This window comes from Scyliorhinus torazame, chromosome 10 (genome assembly GCF_047496885.1).
Source record: "Scyliorhinus torazame isolate Kashiwa2021f chromosome 10, sScyTor2.1, whole genome shotgun sequence".
NCBI classification, from domain to species: Eukaryota; Metazoa; Chordata; class Chondrichthyes; order Carcharhiniformes; family Scyliorhinidae; genus Scyliorhinus; species Scyliorhinus torazame.
In genome coordinates, this window is record NC_092716.1 from 130114503 (window position 1) to 130126785 (window position 12283).

At 47.7% G+C, this 12283-nt stretch overlaps 1 protein-coding gene across 1 annotated transcript in view; it reads left to right on the forward strand.

Moving 5' to 3' along the window:
- The window catches only part of LOC140430925 (prostatic acid phosphatase-like), a 188279-nt gene that overhangs the window by 151226 nt on the left and 24770 nt on the right, over positions 1-12283 (forward strand). Inside the window, exons 8-9 of the mRNA XM_072518735.1 lie at positions 1265-1350; positions 3574-3677. Of these exons, the coding sequence (XP_072374836.1) occupies positions 1265-1350; positions 3574-3677 (190 nt within the window). The remainder of the gene's footprint in view (positions 1-1264; positions 1351-3573; positions 3678-12283) is intronic.

Sequence of the window (12283 nt, forward strand, 5' to 3'; positions counted from 1 at the left end):
ACACTGACCAGTATCTGGGAGGGTCGGGTTTCACAGTAACTGTCCCCACACTGACCAGTCTCTGGGAGACCCGGGTTTCACAGTTACTGTCCCCACACTGACCCGTCTCTGGGGGGTTGGGTTTCACAGTAACTGTCCCCACAGTGACCAGTCTCTGGGAGACTCGGGTTTCACAGTAACTGTCCCCATACTGACCAGTCTCTGGGGGTTGGGTTTCACAGTAACTGTCCCCACACTGACCAGTCTCTGGGGGGTTGGGTTTCACAGTAACTGTCCCCACAGTGACCAGTCTCTGGGAGACTCGGGTTTCACAGTAACTGTCCCCACACTGACCAGTCTCTGGGAGACTCGGGTTTCACAGTAACTGTCCCCACACTGACCAGTCTCTGGGAGACCCGGGTTTCACAGTAACTGTCCCCACACTGACCAGTCTCTGGGAGACCCGGGTTTCACAGTAACTGTCCCCACACTGACCAGTCTCTGGGAGACTCGGGTTTCACAGTAACTGTCCCCACAGTGACCAGTCTCTGGGAGACTCGGGTTTCACAGTAACTGTCCCCACACTGACCAGTCTCTGGGAGGGTCGGGTTTCACAGTAACTGTCCCACACTGACCAGTGTCTGGGAGAGTCAGTTTCACAGTAACTGTCCCCACAGTGACCAGTCTCTGGGAGACTCGGGTTTCACAGTAACTGTCCCCACACTGACCAGTCTCTGGGAGACCCGGGTTTCACAGTTACTGTCCCCACAGTGACCAGTCTCTGGGAGACTCGGGTTTCACAGTAACTGTCCCCACAGTGACCAGTCTCTGGGAGGGTCGGGTTTCACAGTAACTGTCCCACACTGACCAGTGTCTGGGAGAGTCAGTTTCACAGTAACTGTCCCACACTGACCAGTGTCTGGGAGAGTCAGTTTCACAGTAACTGTCCCACACTGACCAGTGTCTGGGAGAGTCAGTTTCACAGTAACTGTCCCCACACTGACCAGTCTCTGGGAGGGTCCGGTTTCACAGTAACTGTCCCCACACTGACCAGTCTCTGGGAGGGTTGGGTTTCACAGTAACTGTCCCCACACTGACCAGTCTCTGGGAGGGTCGGGTTTCACAATTTCTGCCTCTGATTTGAATGATAAAATACAATTGTAATCTGACCGTTGTAACTCCATACCTGCATGTGTGTCAGTCTCCATTGTTATTGTATAAGTGTGAACTCTTGTCTTTACCTCAGTTCCTTTATTCTGTGTCTAAAGATTTGTTCTTGTTGCAGGTGTGCTCCTCAAACAAATCCTCCAGAACATTGCCCAAGTAGTAAACCAAACCAATTCCACTCACAAATTCATCATGTACTCAGCGGTGAGTCATCAGTCGGAAATATTGAAGATAGATGATCTATAGTACTCAATGCAAACAATCAATATAACAAAATACAACATAGGCAGTGTTAAATACAAAAGATTATCAGCATTATGTAGGGTCCTAGAGCCATAGGTGTTTACAGCATGGAAACAGGCCCTTCGGCCCAGCTTGTCCATGCTGCCTAGTTTCTATCACTAAGCTGGTCCCACTCGTCCGCATTTGGCCCATATCCCTCAATACCCACCCTGCCCATGTAACTGTCTCACTGTTTTTTAAAGGAAAAAATTGTACCCGCCTCTACCACTGCCTCTGGCAGCTCGTTCCAGATGCTCACCATCCTCTGTGAAAATATTTCCCCTCTGATCTCTTTTGTATCTCTCTCCTCTCACCTTAATCCTGTGCCCTTCAGTTCCAGACTCCTCCACCGTTGGGAAAAGGTGTTGACTATCTACCTTATCTATGCTCATTATTTTATCCATGATGTGGAGATGCCTGCGTTGGACTGGGATGAGCACAGTACGAAGTCTTACAACACCAGGTTAAAGTCCAACAGGTTTGTTTCGATGTCACTAGCTTTCGGAGCGCTGCTCCTTCCTCAGGTGAATCTGAGGAAGGAGCAGCGCTCCGAAAGCTAGTGGCATCGGAACAAACCTGTTGGACTTTAACCTGGTGTTGTAAGACTTTGTACTGTATTATTTTATCGACCTCTATAAGCCTCCTACGCTTCAAGGAAAATAGTCCCAGCTCGCCTTACAACTCAGACCATCAAGTCCTGGTAGCATCCTCGTAAATCTCTTCTGCACTCCTAGTTTAATAATATCCTTTCTATAATAGGGTGACCAGAACAGAATTTAGACAGGCAAGGACTAATTAGGGACAGTCAGCATGGCTTTGTAAGGGGAAAGTCATGTCTCACAAATTTGACTTGAGTTTTTTGTAGAGGTAACTAAAAAAGTAAATGTGGGCGTGTGTATTCCATGTGTGGTCTTACTAATGTATTGTACAACATCAATAAGACATCCCAACTCCTGCGTTGAATATTCTGACCAATAAAACCTAGCATGCTGAATGCCTTCTTCACCACCCTGTCCAGCTGCAACTCCACCTTCAAGGAGCTATGAACCACTATTCTTAGATCTCTTTGTCCTGTAACTGTCCCCAACTCCCTACCATTAACTGAGTAGGTCCTGCCCTGATTTGATCTATCAAAATGCATCACCTCACATTTATCCAAATTAAACTCCATCTGCCATTCATCGGCCCACTGGCCCAATTGGTCAAGATTGGTTGTAATCTTATATAACCTTCTTCACTATCCACTATGCCACCAATCTTGGTGTCATCTGCAAGCTTACTAACCATGCCTCCTACATTCTCATCCAAATTATTGATATATATAACAAACAACAGCACCGATCCCTGAGGCACACCACTGGTCACAGGCCTCCAGTTTGAAAAACAACCCTCCACAACCACCCTTTGGCTTCGGTCGCCAAGCCAATTTTGTATCCAATTGGCTACCTCACCCTGGATTCCGTGAGATTTACCCTTTTGCAACAACCTAACATGCGGTACCTTGTCAAAGGCCTGGCTAAAGTCCATGTAGACAACGTCGACTGCACTGCCCTCATCTACCTTTTTGGTTACCTCTACAAAAAACTCAATCAAATTGGTGAGACATGACTTTCCCCTTACAAAGCCATGCTGATTGTCCCTAATTAGCCCATGCCTGTCTAAATGCCTGAAGATCCTGTCCCTCAGAATACCTTCTAACAACTTACCTACCAAAGAAGTAAGGCTAACCGGTCTGTCGTTCCCAGGCTTATCCCTACAGCCCTTCTTAAACAAGGACACAACATTTGCTACCCTCCAATCTTCAGGCAGCACTCCTGTGGCTGTCGATGATTCAAATATCTCAGCTAGGGGTCTGGCAATTTCCTCCCTAGCCTCCCACAACGTCCTGTGATACATTTAATCAGGTCCCGGAGATTTATCTATTTTGATGCTCTTTAATACCTCCAGCATCTTCTCTGTAATATGTGCACTCCTCACTTTTAATTCCCCAGCCCACGTTTTTGCACCACCATAACAAGCAATATTTAAACCAGAGTTGACAATCTGAAATATGCTGAGATTGACGGCGGTATCTATCTGTTTTTCTGCTTCAAGTCAAATTGCTTTAATAATTTGATCCTTTGTGAATTTACTCATTTTTCACAGCATGATACAACTATCGTTGCCCTTCAAATGGCTCTAGATGTTTACAGCATTGCTCCAACTTATGCTGCCTGCTACATGGTTGAGCTTTACCAAGAGAAAAACGGGTAAGTTAAAGTTTTATTCTGAAAGCAACTGCCCTGCACCGAGCTTTTGGAGCTCCATTTCCTCAGTTCTCTGTGTTGTTGGTCTATTCTCTCCACTGTACAAATTGAGGGTATAATCTCAAGACGCAGATCTACATCCAATTACATTGAGCCCAACATGTCTTTTGGTTTCAGATTTCAGCATCCGAAATAATTTGCTTTTCTCCACATGTCTTGGGTTGTATTAATGTCACAAATCTACATCATCACTATGCTGGTATCTCCTTGATCCATCACATTGTATTCGTCAGTGTGGGGACAGTTACTGTGGAAATCAACCCTCCCAGAGACTGGTCAGTGTGGGGACAGTTACTGTGAAAATCGACCCTCCCAGAGACTGGTCAGTGTGGGGACAGTTACTGTGAAACCCGAGTCTCCCAGAGACTGGTCGGTGTGGGGACAGTTACTGTGAAACCCGAGTCTCCCAGAGACTGGTCAGTGTGCGGACAGTTACTGTGAAACCCGACCCTCCCAGAGACTGATCAGTGTGGGACAGTTACTGTGAAACCCGAGTCTCCCAGAGACTGGTCGGTGTGGGGACAGTTACTGTGAAACCCGAGTCTCCCAGAGACTGGTCAGTGTGGGGACAGTTCCTGTGAAACCCGAGTCTCCCAGAGACTGGTCAGTGTGCGGACAGTTACTGTGAAACCCAACCCCCCAGAGACTGGTTAGTGTGGGGACGATTACTGTGAAGCCCGACCCTCCCAGAGACTGATCAGTGTGGGACAGTTACTGTGAAACTCGACCCTCCCAGAGACTGGTCGGTGTGGGGACAGTTACTGTGAAACTCGACCCTCCCAGAGACTGGTCAGTGTAGGGACAGTTACTGTGAAACCCGACCCTCCCAGAGACTGGTCGGTGTGGGGACAGTTACTGTGAAACCCGAGTCTCCCAGAGACTGGTCAGTGTGGGGACAGTTCCTGTGAAACCCGACCCTCCCAGAGACTGGTCAGTGTGGGGACAGTTCCTGTGAAACCCGACCCTCCCAGAGACTGGTCAGTGTGGGGACAGTTCCTGTGAAACCCGACCCTCCCAGAGACTGGTCAGTGTGGGGACAGTTCCTGTGAAACCCGACCCTCCCAGAGACTGGTCAGTGTGGGGACAGTTCCTGTGAAACCCGACCCTCCCAGAGACTGGTCAGTGTGGGGACAGTTACTGTGAAACCCGAGTCTCCCAGAGACTGGTCAGTGTGGGGACAGTTCCTGTGAAGCCCGACACTCCCAGAGACTGGTCAGTGTGGGGACGGTTACTGTGAAGCCCGACCCTCCCAGAGACTGATCAGTGTGGGACAGTTACTGTGAAACTCGACCCTCCCAGAGACTGGTCGGTGTGGGGACAGTTACTGTGAAACCCGACCCTCCCAGAGACTGGTCGGTGTGGGGACAGTTACTGTGAAACCCGACCCTCCCATGGACTGGCCGGTGTGGGGACAGTTACTGTGAAACCAGATCCTCCAAGTGTTTTAATTGGACCAAACAAAATTTAGATTTGCTTAACAGAAAGGAAACCGCGTAACGATAAAGGGGATGTTTTCAAGTTGCCAGGCTGTTACTTGTCATGTGCCATAAGGATGTATCTTCATTTGCCGATGATACAAAGCTCAGGGGATACAAATGAGGCTGCAAAGAGATATAAACAGGTGAGTGAGTGGGGCACAAGATGGCAAATGGAGCGTAGAGTGAAATGTGAGGTTATTCACTTTGGTCTTAAGAATAGAAGAGCCATTTTTTTACTTTTACGGCGGCCTGAAATTTTTAACTCTTTGTATTTACTTGGTATATTTTGTATAGGAGACATAAAGTTAGCATGTAGGAACAGCAAGCATTTTAGGGCAAATAGTAATAATCTTTTATTGTCACAAGTATGAAGTTACTGTGAAAAGCCCCTAGTTGCCACATTCTGGCGCCTGTTCGGATGAGCTGGTAATGGAATTGAACCCGTGCTGCTAGCCTTGATCTGCATCACAAACCAACTGTCTAGCCCACTGAGCTAAACCAGCCCTTGTTTGGCCTGTTGGCCTTTATTACATGGGGATGTATATGCAAGAATAAATAACTTTTGCTACAGTTGTACAGGGTTTTGGTGAGTCCACATCTGGAGAGAATGTTTTTGTCTCCATATTTGAGAAAGGATATACTTTCATTGGAGGCATTTTAGTAAAGGTTCACAAGACTAGTCCACGGGATGAGGTCTTGTCCTCTGATAAGTGGCTGAGTTAATTGATTTTGTGTGCTCTGAATTACAGGTGATCTCATTGAAACATTCAAGATTCTCATGGGGATGGATGGGGTAGATACTGAGAGTGTCAGGGGGTAATTGCTGGGCTGCCCAATTCTGAAAGGGAAACTCGGACAAGCTATCAAAATTTTATAAGAGAAATGTCGGCACTGAAGTCAGGAGCAGAAATTTCAAAGCACTTCTGAATATTTAAAATATAAAATTTTAACTTTTATTTAAAAAAAGGAAAACGGAAATACAAGATCACATTTGCACAGTTAACAGTAGGTCTACAAACATTTTCCAAAGGAATTTTGCTTAGTTAACTCTGAGCTAAACACCACTTTGAGGCAACAGTCCCATAAATTTCTTCAATTAAACTTCCAGTAAAAGTACTGCAAACATCCACTTTTGCTACAGGTCATTGAGGGTGGCTATAAGCTGCTTTTCTTCCTCGGTCTGTCGCACATGTTCTTCAAGATCTCACCACTGCACCACTCATGCAGCCTTTCAATCTCTCTTTAAACATGTTATTCCCCTTTCATCTTTAAATCTAGGGTGGGAATCTCCATTGGCCGACGGCGAAATCGAGGCGTGCGATCGGGTGGAGAATAGCTCCCAACGCCAAAATCGCAGCAGGCGCCGGTTTGATGCTGAATCGTCATGCTCTGCCTCCTCAAATGGCATCAATGCGACGCATCTCATTAGTGGGCCCAACCACGATGCTCCGCCTCCGATGGGCCGAGTTCCCCACGGTGCGGTCCACTTGTGCTCTCAACAATGTGAACCTGGCATGGTGGCTGCTGAGAGAGAGGGCGTACGGACAGTCTCCAGCACTGCCATACTTTGGCGACAGTCGTGCCACTGGCTGGGAGACCTCTGCCAAGGCTGGGGGAGAAGTGGGGGTGGCCAGGGGGTGGGCTGTGGGGTGTGGCTGGATGGGGACGCAACATCATTACTGGAGCCGGCAGGGCAGCCATGCAGCTGCACATGCCACTGACAGCCCACTATAAACCTGGTGCCCTAGGTGACTCCCCGGGTGCCCTCTGACCTCAGCCGACCCATCAGCTGTATGGGTGCTCTAGCACAACCTGTCCCATCTTTTCGGTCCCGATCAGTGTGTGTGGGGGGTATATTATATAAGCGCGGCTGCAGCTTGTCAGCCCTTCGAGTGTCCATCACCGACCCAGCAATTCCCGCACTGTTTTTTGTGCGTTTTGCTGGTGTTCCGCGCAGTGCCGCTGCTAGCCCCTCACCGCCGAATCGGTGCCGGAGAGGCGCCGATTTTTCTGACGTGGTTCTCTGCGGATTCTCCGTTGACGTCAGCACTTAGTCTCAGAAACGGAGAATCCGGCCCCTGTTGGTTTTTTTTACATCTGTAACAGCTGTGAGGATCAACAACTACTCAGCAGGTGGAAGTTGCTGACCTTTTCTTATTGAAGTTTAACTATATGCAAAGGAGGACCGAGAATGCCACCCTACTCCTGGACTCCCTGGGAGTCGACTGGCCTGCGCTCAACAGCCGCTCTGCGAGTTTGAAAACTGCAGACTGAACCACTAACTCGCACACCGACACTCCCTGGGTTCTGCTGCGCTATCATATCTCCTTTCCCCTGAAAAGTTCTTTACTACCCTATTTATGAACCAACAACTCTTTACAATAATAATTAATTTTTAAAAATGATAGGGTAGCAGGCACTCAAAAGTTCAGTCTATCACACTTCTGAATTCTCTAAAAATGGCTTAGCTCCCTGGCCAGCTCTGCCTCAGTTGAGTTAGTGATGTCTTGAGCAACAGTCGGGTGGTTGGTAGCTTCATTAGTGCAAACATCTGCTTCAGTTCCTGTGGGAACAACACTGGATCCTTCTCTAAAGTAACCGTTTCCACTGAACAAGGAATTATTGGAGGAACGCGGGTAGATGATGCAGGATCAGCCTGCTCTGCTTGTATTGTGTTAGTTTCTCTCTTCCTTATGTGGCCTATATGTTTCCTTCATTTTTTTTCCTTGGAGGTCAACCAGGTAGGACACGGTGCCTGTTATTGATCTTCCGAAGACCCAGGCTGGACCAACCTTAAAGTTCCGGACAAATACTAAGTCATTCACCTCGAAGGACATAGAACATAGAACATGAAAGCGCAGTACAGGCCCTTTGGCCCTCGATGTTGCATCGACCTGTGAAACCACTCTAAAGCCCATCTACATTATTTCCTTATCATCCATATGTTTATCCAATGACCATTTAAATGCCCTTAATGTTGGCGAGTCCACTACTGTTGCAGGCAGGGCATTCCACGCCATTACTACTCTCTGAGTAAAGAACCTACATCTGACATCTGTCTTGTATCTATCTCCCCTCAAATTAAAGCTATGTCCCCTTGTGCTAGACATCACGATCAGAGGAAAAAGGCTCTCACCGTCCACCCTATCTAATCCTCTGATCATCTTGTATGCCTCAATTAAGTCACCTCTGAACCTTCTCTCTAACGAAAACAGCCTCAAGTCCCTCAGCCTTCCCTCATAAGATCTTCCCTCCATACCAGGCAACATTCTGGTAAATCTCCTCTGCACCCTTTCCAATGCTTCCACATCCTTCCTATAATGCGGCGACCAGAATTGCACGCAATACTCCAAATGCGGCCGCACCAGAGTTTTGTACAGCTACAACATGACCTCATGGCTCCGAAACTCAATCCCTCTACCAATAAAAGCTAACACACTGTGCGCCTTGCCTTCTTAACAACCCTCTCAAGCTGGGTGGCAACTTTCAGGGATCTATGTACATGCACACCGAGATCTCTCTTCTCATTCACACTACAAAGAATCTTACCATTAGCCCAGTGCTCTGTCTTCCTGTTATTCCTTCCAAAATGAATCACCTCACACTTTTCTGCATTAAACTTCATTTGCCACCTCTCAGCCCAGCTCTGCAGCTTATCTATGTCCCTCTGTAACTTGTAACATCCTTCCGCACTGTCCACAACTCCACCGACTTTAGTGTCATCTGCAAATTTACTCACCCATCATTCTCCGCCCTCCAGGTCATTTATAAAAATGACAGCAGTGGCCCCAAAACAGATCCTTGTGGTACACCACTACTAACTGGACTCCAGTCTGAACATTTCTCATCAACCACCACCCTTTGTCTTCTTCCAGCTAGCCAATTTCTGATCCAAACTGCTAAATCACCCTGAATCCCATGCCTCCGTATTTTCTGCAATAGCCTACCGTGGGGAACCTTATCAAACGCTTTACTGAAATCCATATACACCACATCAACTGCTTTACCCTCGTCCACCTGTTTGGTCACGTTCTCAAAGAACTCAATAAGGTTTGTGAGGCACAACCTACCCTTCACAAAACCATGCTGACTATCTCTAATCAAATTATTCCTTTCCAGATGATTATACATCCTATCTCTTAGAAACCTTTCCAAGACTTTGCCCATAACAGAAGTAAGGCTCACTGGTCTATAGTTACCGTGGTTGTCTCTACTCCCCTTCTTGAACAAGGGGACAACATTTGCAATCCTCCAGTCTTCTGGCACTATTCCTGTAGACAATGATGACATAAAGATCAAAGCCATAGGCTCAGCAATCTCCTCCCTAGCTTCCCAGAGAATCCTAGGATAAATCCCATCCGGCCCAGGGGACTTATCTATTTTCACACTTTCCAGAATTGCTAACACCTCCTCCTTATGAACCTCAATCCCATCTAGTCTAGTAGCCTGTATCTCAGTCTTCTCCTCGACAACATTGTCTTGTTCCTGTGTGAATACTGACGAAAAATATTCATTTAGCATCTCTCCTATCTCCTCGGACTCCACGCAGAACCTCCCACTGCTGTCCTTGACTGGCCCTACTCTTACCCTAGTCATTCTTTTATTCCTGACATATCTATAGAAAGCTTTAGGGTTACCCTTGATCCTACCTGCCAAAGACTTCTCATGTCCCCTCCTGGCTCTTCTTAACTCTCTCTTTAGGTCCTTCCTGGCTAACTTGTAACTCTCGAGCGCCCTAACTGAACCTTCACGTCTCATCTTTACATAAGCCTCCTTCCTCTTGACAAGTGATTCAACTACTTTAGTAAACCACGGTTTCCTCGCTCGACCACTTCCTCCCTGCCTGACAGGTACATACTTATCAAGGACACGCAGTAGCTGTTCCTTGAACAAGCTCCACATTTCAATTGTGCCTATCCCCTGCAGTTTCCCTCCCATCCGATGCATCCTAAGGCTTGCCTCATCGCATCATAATTGCCTTTCCCCCAGATATAACTCTTGCCCTGCAGTATATACCTATCCCTTTCCATCGCTAAAGTAAACGTAATCGAATTGTGGTCACTATCACCAAAGTGCTCACCTACCTCCAAATCTAACACCTGTTCTGTTTCATTACCCAGAACCAAATCCAGTATGGCCTCGCCTCTCGTTGGCCTATCTACATACTGTGGAGATGCCGGCGATGGACTGGGGTGAGCACAGTATGAAGTCTTGCAACACCAGGTTAAAGTCCAACAGGTTTGTTTCGATGTCACTAGCTTTCGGAGCACTGCTCCTTCCTCAGGTGAATGAAGACATACCTCTTCATTCACCTGAGGAAGGAGCAGTGCTCCAAAAGCTAGTGACATCGAAACAAACCTGTTGGACTTTAACCTGGTGTTGTAAGACTTCTTACTGTATCTACATACTGTGTCAGGAAACCCTCCTGCACACATTGGACAAAAACGGACCCATCTAAAGTACCCAAACTATAGCGTTTCCAGTCAATATTTGGAAAGTTAAAGTCCCCCATAACAACTACCCTGTTACTTTCGCTCCTATCCAGAATCATCTTTGCAATCTTTTCCTTATACATCTCTGGAACTTTTCGGAGGCCTATAGAAAACTCCTAACGGGGTGACCTCTCCTTTCCTGTTTCTAACCTCAGCCCATACTACCTCAGTAGACGAGTCCTCATCAAACATCCTTTGTGGCACTGTAATACTGTCCTTGACTAACAATGCCTCCCCTCCCCCTCTTTTACCACCTTCCCTGAGCTTACTGAAATATCTAAACCCCAGCACCTGCAACAACCATTCCTGTCCCTGCTCTATCCATGTCTCCGAAATGGCCACAACATCGAAGTCCCAGGTACCAATCCATGCCACAAGTTCACCCGCCTTATTCCGGATGCTCCTGGCATTGAAGTAGACACACTTTGAACCACCTTCCTGCCTGTCGGTACACTCCTGCAACTTTGAAACCTTACTCATGACCTCCCTACTCTCAAGCGCCTGTATACTTGAGCTACAATTCAGGTTCCCAACCCCCTGCTGAACTAGTTTAAACCCTCCCGAAGAGCATTTGCAAATTTCCCCCCCCCAGGATATTGGTACCCCTCTGGTCCAGGTGTAGACCATCCTGTTTGTAGAGGTCCCACCTACCCCAGAATGAGCCCCAATTATCCAGGTATCTGAACCCCCTCCCTCCTGCACCATCCCTGTAGCCACGTGTTCAACTGCTCTCGGTCCCTATTCCTCATCTCGCTAGCACGTGGCACGGGTAACAACCCAGAGATAATAACTCTGTTTGTTCTAGATCTAAGTTTCCACCCTTGCTCCCTGAATTCCTGTCTTGCATCCCTATCCCTTTTCCTACCTATGTCGTTGGTGTCTATGTGGACCACAACTTGGGGCTGCTCCCCCTCCCCCTTAAGGATCCCGAAAACACGATCCGAGACATCGCGGACCCTGGCACCTGGGAGGCAACACACAAACCGCGAGTCTCTCTCGTTCTCACAGAATCTCCTATCTATCCCCCTAACTATGGAGTCTCCAATGACTAATGCTCTATTCCTCTCCCCCCTTTCCCGTCTGAGCAACAGGGACAGACTCTGTGCCAGAGACCTGAAACCCATGGCTTACCCCTGGTAAGTCTCTCTTCCCCTCCCACCCCTCCCAAACCGTATCAAAAGCGGCATACTTGTTACTAAGGGGAACGACCACAGGGGATCCCTGTACTGACTGCTTCCCCCAGCCCCTCTCACCGTCACCCATCTATCGTTATTCTTCGGAGTAACTACATCCCTGAAGCTTCTATGTACGACCACCTCTGCCTCCCGAATGATCCGAAGTTCATCCAGCTCCAGCTCCAGTTCCCTAACATGGTTTCTGAGGAGTTGGAGATGGGTGCACTTCCCACAGGTGAAATCAGCAGGGACACTGATTGCATCCCTCACCTCATTCTGCAGGAGGAACATTGCACTGCCTTCCCTGCCATCCCCTCTAGATAAAACAGGAAAAAGAAAGGAAGAGCTTACTCAACCCCTTAGGTTAGAGGAAGTGGAAGGGTGGGGGACACTACAAGTGTAGT